Here is a 23,404-nt window from a genome sequence, read left to right on the forward strand (position 1 = left end):
TGAACTGAATATTAACTACCTGACCCTCCTCGTTTTCATTCCAAAGAAAATTCGGTTCTCCTCAAGTTTTAACAATTTCTGCCTAGCTTCGCCTATATTCCCTGTATTCTTTTGTATTTCCTATTACATTTAACCATTCTATTCCTTCGTATTCCCTTGTTTGTATGCCATCTGAATCCGAATCAGACCCCGAAAGTGTTTTGCAATCTTTCTTACCACCTGACAAAATTGATACCTCTTCCCCCTCTGTTTGTTTTGTTTCAGTCTCTTCTTGAATTTCCTCTGTTCCCCCTTTTGCTCTTTTAGTTTTACCACTTATTTCTTCCTTCTCCCCCCGTTTATGTACATTTTGTACTGTGTTTTCCGCTTCCATAACCTCGGTTAGTTCTGCGTGTTCCGATTGTGTTACCGACATATCATACGCTATTGTAAAACGTTGGTGTGATTTCTTTAATCTGCGTCTCACCCCTCTGCGCTACTATAGTTTCCGTGCTCTCAGTGTTAGGCATATCTTTTAGCGGCTCGCTCGCTTTCTGCTGTCCTCCCCCACCAGCAACTCTTTCGGCAAATGTGCGTTCCGGAGCTCCGCATTTCTTACAATTATTAAGGCAGTTGGCCGTAATATGACCGGTGCCATCACAATTAAAACAACGTGATTTTTGGCATTCTGCTCCCAAATGGTCTTTACCTCCGCACCTCAAACAAACTTTCTGAACTCCTGGGTAATTTATTAATAACCTATGACCCATCAAATCGATGATGTTTGGCACGGGCGTTTTCATGTCAATATGAATTTGCACCGTACCTGTTTCCACACCTGGCCATTCCTCGTATTCTTTCCTATGAATCTTAACAACCTTACCAAACTTGTTAAAAAAACTCTCGATAGGACTGTTAGACATTTCTACCGGAAACCTGTCAATAGTAACCACTTTGCGTATGTTACCAATTTGCACAGGTTTGATCATTACGTTTCTAATAGAAAACCCTTTCAAAACCTTTTCTCTTGCCTCTATTGTTTTCAAGACCAACTGATATTTCTGCCTCGGTAATGGAGTTAATCCTTTTATCTCGTGAACCGAAACAACCTGAGTCACTCCCCGCATTACCTCTCTAATTGGACAAACCTCTGTAGTCTGAAACTCCACTGTTCTTTCTCTAAAAAAGAACTGTGCCATAATTAATCTCGGTTCCTTAAGGAAAATGAATAGTTAAAAAATCCCGTGTCCTGCCTGACACCAGCAAAACGAAAAAAGAAAATATCTAACTTGGCAGAAATAAATTCCAAAGAAACGTAAAACAAAAGAAAATCAATCACTTACTACCCTCCTAAAGGAGGTTCCCCACAACGGGGAAACCTCAGCTGAAAGGACCGCCGCTAACCTCTTGATGCGATCGGACACTTTCTTCAACCTTCAGAACGAGTAGAACACCAATGAACGAAACAATTCACAAACTAGACGATCGTTTCGAACCTTTTTGGCTTCATCATCAGTGGGCGGATAGGTAATACAACAAGCCATCTCAGTTGCGAAGTTATATCCACATTATGAGAGATGCCAGAAGGGTGTGGTGGTAATGTATTTGGAAAATTAAATGCACTAGGCATAATCCTTATGGGTTTTGATAATTAACTATATAATATCGGTGTAAATACACCATAGTTAACCCATAGATTTGAGCTACGATTGTAGCGTAGAAGGCATCGTTTTAATTGTATCTCATAATGTGGTTGCCTTCACATGGGTTAACTATGGTGTATTTACACCGATATTATATAGTTAATTATCAAAACCCATAAGGATTATGCCTAGTGCATTTAATTTTCCAAATACATTACCACCACACCCTTCTGGCATCTCCCATAATATGGATATAACTTTGCAACTGAGATGGCTTGTTGTATTACCTACCCGCCCACTGATGACGAAGCCAAAAAGCTTCGAAACGATCGTCTGGGTGGTGGTACGCTGAAAATAAATAACAGTAGTCTTCTCTACTAGAGAAGCGTTATTTATTTGAAGTAATTCAATAGTAGCTATCTTGTTGTGAAGGCAACCACATTATGAGATACAATTAAAACGATGCCTTCTACGCTACAATCGTAGCTCAAATCTATGGGTTAACTATGGTGTATTTACACCGATATTATATAATAATTTTTTGATAAATAATCCACATAATTATGCAACTAGATTCAATATATTATAGAAAACTTGTAATGTCATATAGAACATATTGATCATGTGATATGGAAATATTCTTTGACAGAATATTTTCATGTTGCCTGATCATGACATATTTTGTTCAATTATATTCAAGGCATATTTTGTTCAATTATATTCAAGGCATATTTTGTTCAATTATAAAACTTTACAATCAGGTTCCTTTTCTTCTTTCTCTCTCTCTCTCTCTCTCTCTCTCTCTCACTCAGGAGCATGGGTAAGGTAATAGGAAAACCAAGGAAAAAATTGTCAGCAGTTACAATCCTTACTTTTTTCTTCACAGCTGCATAATCTATGTAGACAGCATAGCAAATCAGTAAATTAGCCACAGTTTGATGCCAAATATGTAAAGTTTATTTACCATAGACAGATTAAATTGGCACCTAGCTTTTGTCAGAAGCAATCATTCTTCAGTAGATATTGTTTCACCTGGAGTGTAACACATTCTGCAATTTTTTATAAAATTATTCCAAATTTCAGATGGGTGAAAATTTGTAATCTCGAAATTTCTTTCTCTTTGTCATTTTCTCACTCTGAAAAACTTGTTTTGTTTCATCTCTGCCTGTTTGTTTCTGCGTAATCAATTGCTCAGAATTTGATGGCTCATTTACAAGTTTCTGAGAGTTCTAAAAGTTTGATTATTTTAAGATGCTAAATACTTTCAAGTATTAAGTCTAGATCAAAATTAATCTTATAGTAGGCATTATCATTACTAGGTACATCTGAATCATTTTCAGATAGTTTGCCCAGTTCTGATAAATAATCTAGAGCTTGCCATAATGTAAGCCCATAATTTAAACTAACATAACCCAACATAACCTATAAATAGCACAGAATAACAAAAGGAAATTAGTGCAGTTATACTGCAGTTATATTTCTTAACAGTTTACACTCACTAATCACAGATGCATTGGGATTGTACTGGCACACAAACATAAAGAAGTATGTTTGTGTGCCAGTACACAAACATAAAGAAGTATGATCTGATTACATTTGAGGAAAATTTGTTATGGTCAAATTGACCACATCTGTACTTATAGGTATAACACTTTGTATGTATTCTTTATTTTCAAAAAAATAAAAAAAAGATTAAAACATGTAGAAAGCTACATTTTATAAAAGTCATGAATCCATAGAAAATTATAATTTATATAAAAAAGGTACAATGACTTAAAAATGCTCAAAGATCAGAATCATTACCATACTTTTAGTATTAAAGCATTACTCATAAAACCTTCTTATAAATAGGTGAGAACGTTAAAGCTCTTATATTTTCACTATATAGGATGTGGAACCATTACCTCATGTAGGTGAGATGGCATCACGAACTCTCCTCAACATATCAGCAAAAAAAGAAAGAGAACAGAAATATATTTTGGATAACAACCCAGTAAGTTGTGTGTGTGTACGTGTGCGTGATATTTCAGAAAATTTTTAAAAGCATTTAAAACTAATTTACTTTTTTTAATATTGGTTACTCTGACTTCCTTGGTAAGAATGAAATGAATACTAAAGTATTAAATTTTAGATATAAATATTTGGTCATTATTTTAATAACTTATTAGTGCACCTAATAAGTTATCATTAGGTGCACTACAACATGGCAATTTTTCTTCTTGGTTACTTATAACTCTCCAATTGCACATCTCACTATTTTGATAAAATATTGTGCATTTGGCAAGTTTTGGGTTCATCTTGCATCCACATAAAAAAGTGTTTTTTTTTATGTGGATACAAGAAAGCAAAAAAACTTTTCTTTTTTAATAAAAAGTGGTTTTTGCTTTGCTTGTCAACAGATTGATGTTTTTGCTTTCAGAAATAAAATGATATATATATATATATATATATATATATATATATATATATATATATATATATATATATATATATAATTATATTTAAATAATGTTGAAAAAGAAGTATTACTTAATAAAAATAAAAATAAAAGGAGAGTACAGCACACATCAGAGGCAGCAAAAAGCATATTCCTCTACATGATGCTTGAAATATAATCATATAAATTAGAATAAGGTTTAAAATAAAACAAAATAATACCAGCAGTACGGCAAGACTAGAGCGAAAAAACAAAATTAAACCTAAATTCAAATCTAAACAGGGAGGGAAGAGAGAGGGAGTAAGAATATTGCAATGGAAACTCTAAATTAATTTAGAAAATCTAATTATACGAATAATAATTCATTAAAATTTAAAGCCAATTAAATAGAAATTTAGCAGTGCCCCCTCTGATGGGCACCAGGTCCAAATTAATGTGAAATATCACCAAACAGAGATTTAAACCATACACAACAAAACAAAAATATAAAATATAGACTGACCATTATGCCCCATCTCAACAGAGGACCACAAGGCCAATAATGGTCAGGGAATCGCTGCATTTCGAACGCTAAACAAATCACCGCAAAGGCGAAACGACCGCAAGATCAGTCCGCCACACCGATCCACAGATCGAACCGCCAATGCAGGGAATTGAACAGCGGTGGTCCTGATGCAGCGAAAATCAAAAATAGAACAGACAAAAGCACTCCAGTGCAAAGCCACACTACTGACACAAATACACTTAACCCGTTTATATAAATGAATAAACTATAGATGGCAGTACAGGCACAGCGTTAGCAATTCGCCCAATACTATCATGTGACATAATTATATTTAAATAATGTTGAAAAAGAAGTATTACTTAATAAAAATAAAAATAAAAGGAGAGTACAGCACACATCAGAGGCAGCAAAAAGCATATTCCTCTACATGATGCTTGAAATATAATCATATAAATTAGAATAAGGTTTAAAATAAAACAAAATAATACCAGCAGTACGGCAAGACTAGAGCGAAAAAACAAAATTAAACCTAAATTCAAATCTAAACAGGGAGGGAAGAGAGAGGGAGTAAGAATATTGCAATGGAAACTCTAAATTAATTTAGAAAATCTAATTATACGAATAATAATTCATTAAAATTTAAAGCCAATTAAATAGAAATTTAGCGGTGCCCCCTCTGATGGGCACCAGGTCCAAATTAATGTGAAATATCACCAAACAGAGATTTAAACCATACACAACAAAACAAAAATATAAAATATAGACTGACCATTATGCCCCATCTCAACAGAGGACCACAAGGCCAATAATGGTCAGGGAATCGCTGCATTTCGAACGCTAAACAAATCACCGCAAAGGCGAAACGACCGCAAGATCAGTCCGCCACACCGATCCACAGATCGAACCGCCAATGCAGGGAATTGAACAGCGGTGGTCCTGATGCAGCGAAAATCAAAAACCTTATTTTTGATTTTATTTTAAACCTTATTCTAATTTATATGATTATATATATATATATATATATACAAGAAAAAGTTCACCAATAAAAAATACCCATTTTTGATCACAAGGTCTTTATAAAAAATTGGCTGCTGCTGTAGGCTTAATTTGGGTGGTTTACAATGGTCATGTGTAATTTACTCAAAGAAGCATATTCTTGAAACTAGAGTATAATATTACACTAAATTAGAAAAGGGAAAGAAAAAACTTATGAAATAATGATTATCCCATTATTTTAGAGGCAAGTTACTTAGAGTTTAGCTTTAAGAATGAAGCTGTTATGGATAAGAGCCAAATTTTGATTATGGAGATTACAAAATAAATGAAAAATATGGCTGCCCTATTGTTCTTACTTTTCTAAGTAAATAGATATTCTAATTACTTGCCTGTCCTGTAAAGAAGAAATTTCTAATACCTACTACTAAAAAAAATTATTTTTCAAACGTCATGGCAAAAAAATTCACTACAAGATATAAAGACATATTTTTTGTTCATTATGAATTTGAATCCCCCAGTTCTTATATAGAAAATTGTTTATTGTATGAGCAAAATATTGAAAGGGAGAAAGAGAGAGGAATCACAGTGTATAAGAAAATATAAGAATTTTTCTGATTCTCTATTGTATAACATCTGGGATTCAGTTGTCTTTCTCGATTTAATAATAGTGCTAATCAAATTATTATATATCCATTGTGGAGTATAGCATGTCTTTGGATAATGTTACCACTATGCTCTCTCACACCCACAGAGCATAATGTTACCATTATGCTCTGTGGGTGTGACAAGTACTTCAAGAAACTTCAGTAATAGTTCATTTAATGAGCTACATTGATCCAAATATTGGAAACAACTTTGCGTTACCTAGATAGAAACACATGAATTACTTTTCTTCAAAAGTTCATTTGAAAGGCATCAAGAAGGCATTACCTATATCACAGCCAGTAATCATTATAGATACATTTTTCTGCCAATGATTAATCTGGCTTTGAAGCAAAAGACAATTTTCTTAAAACTGCCTGGTCTCGTGGAACCAAACCCTGAAAATCACAAATTTTTTTGCTCCTTCTTATCACTTTTAAGCTATTGATATATTGCTGCTCTCATAACACATTCCAGCCAAAAAAAGGGGAGGAAAACTGTCAGTTATGACATATCTTTACTGGATTCATTATATATATGAAGAGTAACAAATGTGTTGCACTGCACAGTGCATATCTAATCATGCTGTTTTTTTTTCAATCAAACAGTTTAGATACTGACTGCTGTCTAAACTTCTTAACTACCATCATTATATCTGTTATTTGAGGAAGTGAACAACAATGAAATGTTTTTCAGCAAGATGGGCAAGATGCCATGGTCTTGTTGGAAAAATTTTCATCTTGGTCTTCTTTGGACCTCTTGTTCCTGTTAAATTGTGATAACTTTTTTTTGAGATGTCGTGTGTGTGTGTGTGTGTGTGTGTGTGTGTGTGTGTGTGTGTGTGTGTGTGTGTGTGTGTGTGTGTGTGTGTGTGTGTGTGTGTGTGTGTGTGTGTGTGTTCATTTATTTACTTATAAATTTTATATTTATTTATTAAACCAGGTAACAGCCAGAAAAATTACTTATTATAAAGATAGTGATCTTTACGTTGGGGCTGTAGTCCATGTAATGGGCCGCAAATTTTTTCTTTATGATTGTGATGGATTTACTAAAGAATTTTACCGCAAAAAATATGGTGTTGGTAAGCACAAAAACATTCTTTATTTGTTTTTATTTATGTTTATTATATACATGCAAAATAAAATATAATAATACTGTAGTAGTGAATTTGGATTTATTGCCTATTCACTAATCAACCATAACAACTCAGTGTAAAATCTTAGATGATAAGTAAAAACAAATGAGTCCTTGTTGCCATTTATTTGTTTATAAACACGTAGTAGTAGTAGTAGTAGTGGCATGTGATGCAAGAAAGCAAGTGTATGGGCTTATGCAGCATCAGCCAAAAAAAAAAAAATCACACCATTCTCTCCAAATGTCTGTTCAGTTCCTCCTTAAATTTATTTAACCTATCAACTTCCACAATGACAGATGGAAGTTTGTTCCAGCAATTAACCACCCACTGGCTAAAGGCAAATTTCCGCACATCTATTCTACATCTGTCTTTTCTCAATTTGAATTTATGCCCCCTTAGGTTCGTAATCTGAACAAGTGGAAGGATCCCATCAGAATTCAGCATGCTCAACCCATTCAACCCATCATGAGCATTACCTATATCACTGCCAGTAATAAAGCAGAATTACATTTATGAGAATATTATGAATTTAGTAAAGAATGTAGTTTGATTACAGATTAAGTAAAAGATGTGGAAACAGCAAATAGCAACTGAAGAAACATTTAATATATTGTCCACAAAAGATATAAAATAAATAAAAATAAACTATTTGTTTACACTCCGAAATCTTTGTCTGCTGGGACAAAAGTTAATGATGTGGAACAGTTATCTTTTAAGGGCACAAAAAGTGATATTGTTTTACATATTTGTGCCAATGATATTAAGAACAGATAGTCTGAGGATTTATTTAAGAAGTACAGGCAATGTTGAGAAAAAGGCATGCATTAAGATTAAATTTGAAAATGTCTGGAATTTTGTCCAGATATGATAGAAGGGAGTACAAGGTTTTTCTGAAAAGTTTTAGGACTACATTCATAAAAAATCAAAATCTCAAGGAAAAATATTTATTACTATTCAATCTTCAAAGTACATTCCTTGTAACTTGATACAACTCTTTGCATCATCATGCAGCTTCTAAATGGCTCTGTGGAACCTTGTTTAACTCCCCCTATCATGCTTGTTTGGATCTCTGAAATGCTGTCAAAATGGTGCCCCTTCAGATGGAATTTCATTTTGGGAAACAGAATATAATCAGTAGGTGCCAAAGCCAGAGAATATGGGAGATGGAAGCACTGTAATACCCTTCTGTGTGAGAAGCTGTTTGACAAAGGTCATGTTGTGTGAAGGCACATTGTTGTGAAGCAAGACCCATTCACCTGACTCAACCCCACCTGGCCTAACCTGAATTCTCTTCAACAGACAATCAATTTAGAGTTGATTGTCTGTCCTTCCAGTACAAATTCTTTGTGCACAACTTGTCAATCAAAATTACAACATTGTTTTGGCTCAAGACTTTTGTAACCAGAATTTCTTTTGCCTCTGAAAATTTTCTCCAACCCATGCAGCTGATTGTCTTTTTGTTTTGGATTCGTACACAAAGCACCAGGATTCATCACCAGTTATAATTTTTTTAAAAAGTCTGGATCACTATCTGCCATCTCAATCAAATCTTGACACACAACAACTTGTTCCTCTTCTGTTTTGTCATCAGTGCATTCAGCACAAAGTGCAAGCACACTTTCCTATTTTTGAAATCTTTGACAATAATCAAATGCATGGTATCCTTGCTGATGTGAAGCTGGTCTGCTATCATTTGGAGGGACAGGTGATGATCTTCCATTAACAGCTGCCAAACTTTTTCAGTGGTCGAGTCTGTACGAGACTGGGATGGACAGCCACTCCACGCATCATCCTAAATATTCTCCCACCCTTTACAGAACTACACATACCAGCAAAAAATGTTGGATTATGATAGTGCTTCATGTTCATAAACTGCATTCACCATTGCAACTGTTTTAGTTGTACTTTTTCCAGCTTGAAAACAAAATTTTATCACTACTCTTTGCTCTTTGCTGAATCCTTGAATCCATGATGACATCATTTTACTGCGCCAACTTGAACATGACTTTCCAGGAATTATAGCTATAGCAGCTTATGTGCCATTAACCCCCCATAACAACAACAACGACTTTCCAGAACAATGCCTTTGTGCATACTGATGAAACTTGGTACAGAGTCAGTTCAGACTTGATAGTGAATAGGTTCAACAGTATGCTGCTGCTAGTATTGTTTTAAAAAAATCAGTTCTAAAACTTTTCAGACACACCTTTTAAATGATGAGAACCTTATCAATCAATTCAGTCCTGGAGAGATTTTGCATGGCTCCAGGGGTAGAAATTTTCTTAGCATGGTCTATACTTGTTAATAGGAGAAACTGTTTTTCAAGAAAGCGATAATACACTGGTGTGTAAACCTTAAGGACCAACACTATTTCTAAAGGTTACAACCACAAAATCTTTACTTAAGGTACTCTTTACTGATGAGAGTAGATTCAGTCTCAGCAGCGATTCTCGATGTCAGCTAATATGGTGAGAGGTTGGCACACGGCATCACCCCGTAAAATCACTGAAAGGGATCAATAGGGCGGTTGAGGTGTTCTCATCTGGGGAGGCGTTATCTTGGATGGACATACACAACTCCATATACTGGAAGGCGGTACTGTAATCGGTACTGTAATCAGTGCACTTTACTGAGGTAATCCTTCCCCATGTGCATCTGTTCCAAGGTACCATTGGCCTCGAGTTTTTGTTTATGGATGATAACGCCACACCCCATCATACTGCAGCTGTTGTATTGTATGGATGATTGGCCTGCCCATTCCGCTGATCTAAATTCCATCAAACACATGTGGGATGCTCTGGGGAGATGCCTAGCAGCACCTCCACACCCACCAGAAAATGTTTACCAGCTGAAGATGGTGCTGACAGAGGATTGGATGATGTTACCACAAGAACTTATCAACAACATTGTTCTAAGTATGGACAGATGGTGCAAAACCTGCATTGACATTAGGGGTGGCCATATCTCCTACTGAGGCCCACCTCTTCCCTTTGTTCCATCTTTGGCAGTGATGCATCCGTATTATGGCAGCCAGTGCTATGTTGCCATTTTTGAATAAAGTCCCTCTGTACCATTTTGTTTCCATTGTTGTGTCGGTGTTGTTTCCTTCATGATTTCTGTACCTCATGAGGTTCCTTTGGTATGCTTTTCCTATATCCAGGCCACTCCTATGAGAGGCTACAGGTGAAAACCTGACTGGTCCTTAAATTTTGCATACCAGTGTAGAAAGTGGGAAAGGATATTTGCTGATGCTGTCCAGGCAGTGTTAGGTGGGTCAGAAAATTGCTAGGTAGTTGGATACAGGAAGTTTAATGGCAGCTGCAAGCAGAGGTAAAGTTGATCTTGCACCACTTCTATTGGAGCATACTACAGCCTGGTAAACAAAGTTTCAGGATTAGGTAACCTGCTGGGAGGTCCTCATGGGACAGGCAAATATATGGGTTGTGTCTGGTGGAGCACATCAGTTTGGTGCAGGACAGTTCGGTGTATGCGACAGTTTGGTGCAGGACAGTTCAGTGTAAGTGACAGTTTGGTGCATGACAGTTCAATGTATAAGACAATTTGGAATATGACAGTTCAGTGTATGGGACAATTTGGCATATGACAGTTCAGTGTATGGTGCCTCCGTAGCCAGGTGGGCAGGAGCAGCAGTGCATAGCACATGCTTCTTGATTAGACCGGGGTTCAAGCCCATGACCACCAAATATGGAGGATGCGGAAAGGTCAGGGAATGACCACCGCATATCCCCGGAGCAATATGGCCTTAGTTACTAATGCTCCAAATAACAAACATCAAGCTTAGTTCAGTGTATGAGACAATTTGATGCAACATTTTTTGCATTTTTAGTCTTGCCTTGCCATAGTTCTTGCATAGAATTCACTGAACCACTGTACAGTCAGTCCTTGTATAACACGTGTTTACACTACACGAATTTGGTCATACACGATTTATAAGTAGGGGAACGATATCTTATATAGCATGAACCGAATTCGTTTATGCATGATTCGCCTTTGTTTTTACAAGAAATGGCAGTTGAACGCAGAATCACCCCAACCGAACGCAACACAATAGGAATGAAGAGAAGGTTCTGAAAATGTATTTATGTTTTTTATATCAGTGAAGGGGAAACACATTTCACCATAATAACGTAAAAACCAAAACACAATTCCAGCTATCAGTATAATCGCAAATGCAATTAGATCGAGTTTACTACCAGTTTATAACAGATTCCACTAGCAGAAATGCAACTGGAAATTGTTTTTATTGTTTTATGGTAGTAACCCCTAGAAATGTGCTTTTGTAAAATGTGAGATGTTAATAGTGTATCTCTGCCTTTACGGTGTTGTTTATTCAGTTGCTACACGCACGCAGCTTTGTTTATGTGTATCAAGCATAAACAAATAAAAATGAGTAAAATACTTAAAAGGTGTGAAAAGGAAGCATCCTGGTGAAGACACTACAGATTCAGAGAGAAAAAGAAAAGCAATATCGATAAACAGAGGCAGACTGGGTCAAAAATTCTTACCCGAGAAAATTTATAGTGGCCTCATACTATGGTTTATGACCAAAATCACACCGGCCTCTGTTTGTTTGTTTGTTATTTGGTTTTTAGGAGCATTAGCAACTAAGGCCATATTGCTCCGGGATATGCGGTGGGCATTCCCTGACCTTTCTGCATCCTTATTTGGTGGTGACGGGCTCGAACCCCGGTCTAATCAAGAAGCGTGTGCTACGCACTGCTGCTCCTTCCCACCTGGCTACGGAGGTGCCCACCAGCCTCTGACCCACCGTGGTTTCCCTGGTAAGGCTTATGGCCAGTCCGCCTCTGTCGATAGAGAAAAAATATGAAATTGTGAAATGCTTTGAGTGAAATGAAATTGCACGTGTAATATCACATGAAATTCCATGTGATATTACACGTGCTCGAGACCTAAATGAGGCAATGCCGAGAATTACAAAGAATGCAGAGAAAATAAAAACTTTCATAGCAGGAACAACTCAAAGTGTAATTAAAATCCATTAGATTAAGACACAAAGAATTGGAAGAGATGGAACGGCTGTCATCTGTTTGGAGAGAAAATCAAACAAAAAACAAGTTTGCTTACAATAGAAGCAAAAGCATTAGCAATATTTTATTACGTAATAGTCATAATAAAATACGTATTTTATTATGATTATTTATCATGTTTGGTAATGTTTTGGTTACAAATGTGTGTTCAATCTTGGGTGGTCGGCACCTAACCCTATTTTTTACATAGGGCCTGTTGTTTATATTGCACAATTTTGCATTGCACGAGGGTTTCTAGGGACACAACTATCGTGCTATACGAGGACTGACTGTACTTGCCAAATTTTCATATACACCAAACTGTTGTATACCAAATTGTCTCATACCCCAAACTGTTGTGCACCAAATAGACATAGACCCATATTAAGATTACTAATAGCAAAAACAGGTGCACATATACATGCATTGTACACTAATGCTAAGAGTATAATAATAAGATTTGACAAATTTGAAATATTGATTAAGTCATCAAATGCTGACATAAAGATATCAGAAACATGGTGCCACTCAGATATGGAGGAAGCAAAATTTGAATATTGGGAGTACAATGTGTACAGAAAGGACAGCAATATCAGAAGACAAGGAGAAGCTATACTCTTGGTTAAGAAGTGCATAGAATCTAAGATAGCCCATTATATGGGCTGTCAAGATAACGTTGAGTCAGTTTGGTGTGACTCAAACTAAACAAAAATGGGATTAGAAGTATGTTATAGGCCAAATAACTGTGATGAGTATAATGAACAACTATACAGACAAATAGAATGGGCCAGTAAATCAGGACATCTTATAATGGCAGATTTTAACTTTCCAAATATTGACTGAAACTGGTGTGTTCGTGAAACTGGTCACAAAAAAAGCAGAACTTTTCTGAATTTATTGGATTACCACTTTCTACACCAGCTTAGAGAGGCAAGAAGTGAAAGTGAAGTTTACTCCTGTCAAGTACAGAGAGAAGGGATTTTTCTTTCATATAGATAACTACAATATGCATAGATGGTTTTAATAATCTTTTCTGTGCGACTAATGATGATGTTAACAATTGCAAATTCTAAATGTGAAGTGTTCAAAGAAGTAACTGTAAAAGCTGCTAAGCCTTTTCTGCCAACTAAGCAGTGTTATTCAAGGTTTAAACTTAAATGAATGTAAGATGAACTGCTAACACAGAAAATAAAAATGACAGAGATAAAAAATTTATTGGTTGATTATAAATTATCAGAGGACACAAAAACCTACAGTAAGTATACACTGATCTGCAATAAAATTACTATGTGAGTTAGGCAAGTGCCACCTTGTTTGTGCAGTCTGAGCAAGGGGAAGAATCCCATCAACACTGAGCTTACTTAATCCATTCAAAGCCTTAAACACCTCAATCAGATCACTTTGCAGGGGCCTAGTCTGCAGATGCTGCAATTTGCAGAACTCGAGCCTTTCTTATAAAGAGCCACTTTATTCCCCTAACCAATCTTGTTGCCCTTCTCTGTACCATTACAGCAGCTTTGTATCCTTCCTAAAATGAGGTCTCCATCCCTGTATGCAGTACTCAAGTGGCCTGACCATTGCGTTATACAATGGAATAATCACCTCCTTATCCCTGCTAGCAAAATTCCTGTATATCTATCTGTTCCATAGAAAACAAAAAACATTTGCTGTCCTGGCAGCCTATTTTCACTGCTCAGAAAACTTCATTTCTGACTGCACAATTACTCCCAGGTCTTCTTCATGCTCCACTACCCTCAAATGTTTAGTTTCCAGATTATCCTTTATGTGAATGCCAGTATACTTATTACTAGTTTTTCAGATTAATATTCTAATAGATGGAATTAGCATAGTTATAATTAGACAGATTTCTTATTTGTTTAAAATCATTGCCATATATTTTATCATTTTACCTGAGCTCTTTTCCTTACCAGCTACCTGAGGAATGAATAGTGAAAATTCCCTAAATTTTTAGTTTTTTTAAGTTGAATTGGATTGCCAGATAGAGATCTGTATTAAAACTTTTCTCTTTCGATCTCTCTCTCTCTCTCTCTAGAAATGGTTCCAATTCCAGTTGATTCACCAGAGCCTTTTCCTGTTCCAAAATTAATTCCTCCTCATAATTTATTTGGACTTGAAGAAGATTCCCTTCAGAATGTTTTGTATTTAATACCAAGACCAGCAAAAAAAGATCTAATTAAATTTTATCAGCATGACAAGTAAGTAGAAAATGTGGCTGTTACTGTAAAACTAAGATATTGCTAAGTTATTAATAACTATTAGTATAAGTTTTACTATAATAACATACACGTAAGTTATAATCCAGTTTAATACAAATATATACTAACAAAAATCAGTAGCTTTCGAGACGCGTGTCTCTTCGTCAACTGACAAATTAAATACAAAAATACAACGAGCTGAGTGAGGCACGTTAATCATGCGTCATTGTTGTTGCACGGACGTGCGCTGCTTTCTACACTACTGATCATCCAGCATTGATGCTGGATGATCAGTGGTGTAGAAAGAAAATCTCCCAGTAACTTCCTAATTCCCTTAACAGATATATGTAGGCACAGTTCTAATCTCAGTAATGTCCACTTCCATGTCTAGCTTGCCAAGTCCCACTTATTTTTTCTAACAGAATCTCAATTATTGGTTGCCTCACTTACTTATGACTTGCCCATTTATCCTGATTATTTGTTCTATTATTCCTCCCACTTTAAAGATGGCATTTGTGCATATGTCTATTCTGATATTCCTTGTCAGAGACTTCCTAACCTGGAATCTTCTTTTTTGTTCTCCTTGGAAAATCCCTTCATCCCAATCTGTAAAATTGAATTTGTTTCCTCTATTGTTCTCAAAACTCTACAAATCACTTGGAACTTTTGGAAACTCGACTTTCTTTTTTTTGAAACTCTGCTTTCTCCAAATTTACTTTTCTCAACTGTAAACCTATTTTCCTTGGTGATTTAATGTTCATAATCTCAGTATCAATTGGCTTCAGTTTTCTAGTTATACTTACCCACTTGTTAGAATACTGAGGCTTTTGCTTTACTAATGACCACACACAACATGTTTATTTACCTACTAGAATATCACACAATCCTACCCACACATCTCATGGGTTTGACCTTTTCCTTACCAGCTACCCTTCAATGACACTGTTAATTTTGTACCCTTCAATAACATTAGCATTAGTAGAGGCATTTGATGCAAGAAAGCAAGCTTATACAGCATCAGCCAAAAAAAAAAAAAAAAATCATGCAGTTTTGATCAAAGGAAGACTATCTCTTGGAAAAGAGACCATCACTACTTGGTGATGGTCTCTTCCACAGTAGCCTCCATCACATGGCTATTCTCTGAGCTCTGTTCCTCTTTTCCTTGTCTAGAATACCATTTCAGATATAACATTTGCACAAATCATGTCAGTGAAATTATTCTCATAGGGATGGAGTCCTTTATCTCTTATTGCACCTTGAACATTTGTTCTTTATCTAAACTAAAGTTCTCAACTGTTGCTAATAAGCTTTAATAAATTCAAAGTTTATTTTGAAAAGGCCAAGATTAGGAAACTTACTTCTTGTTCAAATGGTAGTTAAACTTTCTGTTCTCTTGCCAAAGCTATTAGCTGTGTGCTTCTTATGTAATCTTTTTTCACTGGTGTTTCTGTTTCTGCTTGTAAATGTGCTCATATACAGACACTTCCTAAAAAAGGCTGGCAGACCTTTATTGTCCCATACAGTTTTGTCTTGAAACTTTCCATCACATTAATTATTGTCAATATGTATTCTGTCATTGTCAATATGTATTCTGTCATTGTCAATCCACATGCTCATTTATGGACACATTCCATGGAAACATTTGGAGTAACTAAAATAGGTGCTTACTTATACTTCAGATGCTTCTGATTGTATTTAACATAAAAGCCTTCTAAATAAGCTCCAATTGTATGTCTGATTTTTGCAGTTGGAATGCCAGTTCTCTGTATGACTGCTCACTACATGTAATGGTGGCGCACTCTGTCTTAGAACTTCTCAACTAATGCTGCTATATACAAGATCCTGTTCTTTTATCTGCTCTTATTTTTCCTCCTGTGCATGTACTATACATCATGACAAAGTGCAGATGATAGTACTACTGTCATGAGCATCTTCAAAAACAGATATAATTTTACCAATATCTACCAGTTCCTTCAGTGCTAATAGCAGAAGAAAACTTGTTTACTTTTTCCTTCTAAAACTTTATTTCTCACAAAAAATAATCTGCTGCTCTCGTGCTCATCTTAAACAAGTAAGATTTCTAGGCAGGATTACATATCTCTGAGGTTAGAAGTCAAGGTAATCCCAGACTTCTAATTTCTCCTGGCATAAGCACATCACAAATATTGCTTCCTCTGCATTAAAAAACTGGGTTTTCTTTTATGTTCTCAGCACTGCTTTTTTTTATATGCAACTAGTGACTCTGTACAAATCTCAAATCTACCCTAACCGTGGAATATTGTTTCATATCTGGAGTGATGCCACCAATGCTTCCTTTGATGGCACTACCTAGATTCTATCCAAAGGAGGATAGACAAGTTAATTAATGATTTCTCACTTCCAAGCATGCTCCACTACCTAGGTTATGTCTGCCAGGGGCAAAAGTCGATGACAGTGCAGAGCAGATATCTTTTAAGGGCACAAAAGGCGATATTGTACTCGTTGGTACTAATGACCTTAAGAATAAGAGATCTGCAGATTCACTTAAGAAGTACAGGTCAATGTTGAAAAAAAGTTGCGAGTTAGGGTTAAATTTGAAAGTGTCTGCGATTCTGCTCAGACACGATAGGGAGGAAGTATACGATGAGAGCCTTGTCAGTCAATTTGGTCCTGGAGAGATTGTGCAAGGCTCATGGGGGTAGAATTTTTTTCAGCATAGTCTGTGCTTGCTAACAGGTGAGACTGCTTCTACAGGGATGGGATTTATTTAAATAGAAAGGGTGCAAGAATATTTGCTAATGCTATCGAGGCAGTGTTAGGAAAAACTGTTAGCTTGTTGGGGGAGGGTGGATTCACAGACTAAAAGATTAACAGTAGCTGCTAGCAGAGGCATAACTGATTCTTGCACTTCTTCTATTGTAATGAGCAGCAGCAGCCTGGAGAGCAGATTGCTGGAGATTTCAAGAGCTGCTGGGAGTCATCATAGAACAAGTAAATACATGGGTTGTGTTAGGGTAACTAAGAGTAAGAACAGGTGCATGTATACATTCATGTACAACAATGCTGGGAGTATAATAAATAAATTTGATGAATTTGAAGTGCTGGTCAAGATCAAAGGTGGATGTTGTTGGGATATCAGAGTTGTGGTGTCACACAGATATAAAGAATGCAGAATTGGAATATGGGGAGTACAATGTGTACAGAAAGGACAAAGTACAAAGTATTCAAAGTATTCTTCAAAGTAAAGGCGGTAACCAGGGTTTCCCCTATATACCACCGAGTCATCTAACGGCAAAGTGCCAAGGCCAGCATTAAAAAAAAAAAGAAGAGATCTAATGAAATGTTTGTATCTTTATGTGTATATTAATGTTTGTTTTGTTATATGTTGTAAGCTGGCACCTGGCATTTAGCAGTCAGGGGGCAGGAGAACAAAGGCTCCCCTATCCCCTGACTCCCATCCCACGAGGAAGCAGCCAGGTTCTACTATCAAGAGACACATAATAATAATTTAGAAAGGAAGAAGGGAAAAGGGCAGACAGGATGAAGAAAAAGGAACAGGAGAGAAGAGGAATAGAGATATCCTCTAGAAATATAAGAAGAAGAAGATAAAAGAGAAAAGTAAGAAGACTACAAGGAACATATAATTAAAAACTAAATATCAACAGTTATACATACATACAATCAATTTTACCCAGTAATCATGATAAACCCAGTGATAATATCAACCATTAGGACAGGTAATGACTTAAAATCAAATTTAAAACTCCAAAAACAACAAGGCAAGAATCATACCAATAACCAATCAAAAGACTGGAAATCAATAAGATTACAAAACCTTGAAAAACTTACAACTAAAACAGCCAATTAATTAGCAAAACCCCCAACTACAACACGATTAATGCAAGGTAACAACACATAACAAGGTAATTAATCTAATACCACTTCCAAAACCCAAGACACAATCAGAGAGCAAGTCCATAGGCAACTTAAAATTTAACTTAAAATAATAATCAAGAAGTATTTTGCATTTTAACAAGTGATAGTCTGAACACAACCCGACACCACAAACTAGGATCAGGGTCAAGCCAGCCAACATAATACAGGCTGTCACGACAGAAACATCCAAACAAAACAAGAAGAAAACACTAATGTTGAGAATCCTCAACCAGTACTGATGGCAAATTACTAAACAGCCACGACAACTTCTATAATTCTTCTACAACTTCTCTTCTTAACAGGAGAGACTGCTTCTACAATGAAGGGATACACTTAAATAGAAAGGGTGCAAGAATATTTGCTGATGCTATCGAGGCAGTGTTAGGTGGATTGGAAAACTGATAGCTTGGGGGAATACAAGGACTAATAGTTTAACAGTAGCCGTAGGCAGAGGTGAAAGTGATTCTTGCACTGCTTCTATTGGAATGAGCAGAAGCCTCGAAAACAAGATGCAGGATATTTCAGACACTGCTAGGAGTCATTGCGGTACAAGTAAACACATGGGTTGTGTTAGGGTAGCTAAGAATAAGAACAGGTGCATGTATACTTGTGTGTGTACACTAATGCTAGGAGTTTGGTAAATAAATTTGATGAATTTGAGGTATTGCTCAAAGCATCAAAGGCGGATATGTAGTGTCACACAGATATAAGGAATGCAGAACTGGAATTTGGGGAGTACAACGTCTACAGAAAGGATAGACAGGATAGGAAGGGAGGAGGGGTTATGCTATTAGTTAAGAAATACATAAAATCCAAGGAAGTGAAGCCAGTGGACATCGCTGGACAGTGCAGTGTTGACTCAGTTTGGTGTGACATAAGCATTGGGAGATCAAAATTGAGAGCAGGAGTGTGCTATAGGCCTAATGACTCTGATGAGTATAATAAGATACTGTACAGGGAAATAGAATGGGCCAGTAAATCAGAGAGTCTTATAATGGGGGATTTTAATTTCCCAGATATTGACTGGAATTTGTGGGTTGGTCACTCACACACTAGCAAGGCTTTTGTGGATTTATTGGATGATTGTTTTCTACATCAACATGTTCGAGAGGCAACTAGAGGGAGTAATACTCTTGATTTGATTATCAGTAGTGATTCTTCATGCATTAAGAATCTGCAGATAAAGGAACCATTAGGTGGCAGAGATCCCAGTGTGCTGAAATGGGATTTACTCAGAGAGGTAACTACCATCAGGGATAAAGGGAAGGGTTATTGCTTTCGTAAAAGCGACTACGATGATCTGAGACAGTATTTAAATTCTATACAGTAGGACCAACTATTCTATACAGTAGAATACTATACAGTAGGACCAATGAGAAGGATTAAAAGAACTTATCTTGGAAACTACTAGGCTTTACATACCAGCTAAGAAATATTTTTCAAGATTTAGGCCTAAATGGATGTCAGATTAACTAATGAGACACATGGCAGAGAAGAAAAATGCATGGGATACATATAAATTAACACATTACACAGAAGCCTGTGATAGATATAAGCTGGTCTGTAACCAAGTCACAAAGGAGGTTAGGCAGGCAAAGGCAGATTGTGAGAAATCTTTGGCAATGGATGCAAACAAAAACAGCAAAGAGTTCTTTACTTTGTAAACTCTAGAAGGAAGGGGATGAATCAGATTGGTCCACTTGATATCGATGGTTCAACTTTTGATGATCCTGCTCAACAAACTAAATGAATATTTTGCATCGACATTCACACATGAGGAGTTATTCAGCGAGGGGAATGCCAGAGATGTATTCAACTCTGGCACTAAGCTAGATAATCTTGTAATAACTGAGAGTAAAGTGGAGGAGAAATTGTTGAAGGTAAACACAAGAAAGGCACCTGGGGTGGATGGAATCTACCCAGTTATATTAAAGGAGCCAGCAAAGGAAGGAAGCAAACCCTTAGCCATAATTATGAGAGCTTCCTTGGACTCAGGGGAAGTATTCATAGACGAGGTGTGCAAATGTGACATCAATTCACAAAGGAGGAAGGCGCCTCCGTAGCCAGGTGGGAAGGAGCAGCAGTGCGTAGCACACGCTTCTTGATTAGACCAGGGTTCGAGCCCGTCACCACCAAATACGGAGGATGCGGAAAGGTCAGGGAATGACCACCGCATATTCCGGAGCAATATGGCCTTAGTTGCTAATGCTCCTAAAAACCAAATAACAAACAAACAAACAAACAAACAAAGGAGAATCAAAGGCTGACACAAGTAATTATAGACCTGTTAGTTTAACTTAAGTTCTAGGAAATTTAATGGAGGCATTGGTTAAAGAAGCACTACAGGATCATCTAGACAAGACTTCAGTTATAGCTCAGACCCAGCATGGTTTTGTTAAGGGGAAGTCTTGCCTGACCAATTTGATTGGATACTATGATGCAGTCACAAAAGAGCTGGATTCAGGGAATAACTTTGATATTATATACTTGGATGTTAGAAAGGCTTTTGATACTGTTGCACATGAAAGACTGCTGCACAAATTGGAGCAGTGTGGCATTGGAGGCAAATTGCTGCTATGGATAAAGGGGTGGTTGAGGGGGAGAAGACAGAGAGTGGTAATCAATGGATACTGCTCATCATGGAATAACATTATTAGTGGAGTCCCTCAGGGTTCAGTGTTGGGTCCATTATTGTTTTCTGTATTTATAAATAATATTGATGATGGTATATCAAGCTTAATGTCCAAGTTTGCAGACGATACAAAGGTTGGCAGGGTTGTTAAGGACACTACTGACGCTACGCTGCTGCAACAGGATATGGAAAGGTTGAGCAAATGGGCTGAGATGTGGCAAATGAAGTTTAACATTGACAAATGTAAAGTACTACATATGGGAAACAGCAACCCCAGAGCAATGTATCAACTCTGTTGTACTACACTGACAGTGGTACAGAATGAAAAGGACCTGGAGGTAATTGTGCAGTCAGATATGAAGTTCTCTGAGCAGTGCAGACGGGCTGCAAGAGTAGCTATCTCGTGGTGTCTTGTCAATGATATACAGGAATTTTTCTAGCAGGGATAAGGAGGTGATTATTCCCTTGTATAAGACAATGGTTAGGCCACACCTTGAGTACTGTATACAGGTCTGGAGGATTCATTTCAAGAAGGATGTAGAACTGTTGGAACGAGTACAGAGAAGTGCAACAAGATTAGTGAATGGAACAAAGAGTTGCTCTTACGAAGAAAGGCTTAAGTTTTGCAAATTACAGTGTATAGAGACTAGGCACCTGCGAGGTGATCTGATAGAGGTGTATAATGCATTTCTTCATGCATTAAGAATCTGCAGATAAATGAACCACTTGGTGGCAGTGATCACAGTGTGCTGAAGTGGGAGTTACTCAAAGAGGTAACTACCATTAGGGGTAAAGGGAAGGGGTATTGCTTTCGTAAAGGCGACTACAATGGACTGAGACAGTATTTAAATTCTATACAGTGGGATCAACTGATGATATTGCCAACAGCAAATTCAAAATGGGAAGCATTCAAAGAACTTATCGTGGAAGCTACTAGGCTTTACATACCAACTAAGAAATATTGTTCAAGGTTTAGGCCTAAATGGTTGTCAGATGAACTAATGAGGCATATGGCAGAGAAGAAAAATGCATGGGATACATACAAATTAACACGTGACACGGACGCCTATGATAGATACAAGTTGATCTGTAACCAAGTTACAAAGGAGGTTAGGCAGGCGAAGGCAGATTACGAGAGATCCTTGGCAAGGGATGCGAAGAAAAACAGCAAAGAGTTCTTTACTTATGTAAACTCTAGAAGGAAGGGGATGAATCAGATTGGTCCACTTGAGATCGATGGGTCAACTGTTGATGACCCTGCTCGGGTAGCTAACAAACTAAATGAATATTTTGCATCGACATTCACACATGAGGAGTTATTCAGCGAGGGGAATGCCAGAGGTGTATTCAACTCTAGCAGTAAGCTAGAGAATCTTGTAATAACTGAGAGCAAAGTGGAGGAGAAATTGTTGAAGATAAACACAAGAAAGGCACCTGGGGTGGATGGGATCTATCCAGTTATATTAAAGGAGGCAGCAAAGGAGGTAAGCAAACCCTTAGACATAATTATGAGAGCTTCCTTGGACTCAGGGGAGGTACCCATTGACTGGAGATGTGCAAATGTGACCCCAATTCACAAAGGGGGATCAAAGGCTGACACAAGTAATTATAGACCTGTGAGTTTAACTTCTGTTCCCGGAAAATTAATGGAGGCACTGGTGAAAGAAGCACTGCAGAATCATCTAGACAAGACGTCAGTTATAGCTAGGACACAGCATGGTTTTGTTAAGGGGAAGTCTTGCCTGACCAATTTGATTGGATACTATGATGCAGTCACAAAAGAACTGGATGCAGGGAATAACTTTGATATTATATACTTGGATCTTAGAAAGGCTTTTGATACTGTTGCACATGGAAGACTGCTGCACAAATTGGAGCAGTGTGGCATTGGAGGCAAGTTGCTGCTATGGATAAAGGGGTGGTTGAGGGGGAGAAGACAGAGAGTGGTAATCAATGGACACTGCTCATCGTGGACTGATGTTATTAGTGGAGTCCCTCAGGGTTCAGTATTGGGGCCTTTATTGTTTTCTGTATTTATAAATGATATTGATGATGGTATATCAGGCTTAATGTCCAAGTTTGCAGACGATACGAAGGTTGGCAGGGTTGTCAAGGACACTACTGACACTATGCTTCTGCAACAGGATTTGGAAAGGTTGAGCAGATGGGCTTCGAGGTGGCAAATGAAGTTTAACATTGACAAATGTAAAGTACTACACATGGGAAACAGCAACCCCAGAGCAACGTATCAACTCT

At 37.0% G+C, this 23,404-nt stretch overlaps 1 protein-coding gene across 1 annotated transcript in view; it reads left to right on the forward strand.

Moving 5' to 3' along the window:
• LOC150076000 (EF-hand domain-containing family member C2-like) overlaps nt 1-23,404 on the forward strand; it is an 85,250-nt gene that overhangs the window by 21,068 nt on the left and 40,778 nt on the right. Inside the window, exons 2-4 of the mRNA XM_090387229.1 lie at nt 3,511-3,615; nt 7,145-7,283; nt 14,439-14,601. Coding sequence (XP_090243355.1) covers nt 3,511-3,615; nt 7,145-7,283; nt 14,439-14,601 — 407 coding nt within the window. The remainder of the gene's footprint in view (nt 1-3,510; nt 3,616-7,144; nt 7,284-14,438; nt 14,602-23,404) is intronic.

The sequence above is a fragment of the Mastigoproctus giganteus genome, chromosome 13, assembly GCF_048544385.1.
Source record: "Mastigoproctus giganteus isolate SK-2022 chromosome 13, ASM4854438v1, whole genome shotgun sequence".
NCBI classification, from domain to species: domain Eukaryota; kingdom Metazoa; phylum Arthropoda; class Arachnida; order Uropygi; family Thelyphonidae; genus Mastigoproctus; species Mastigoproctus giganteus.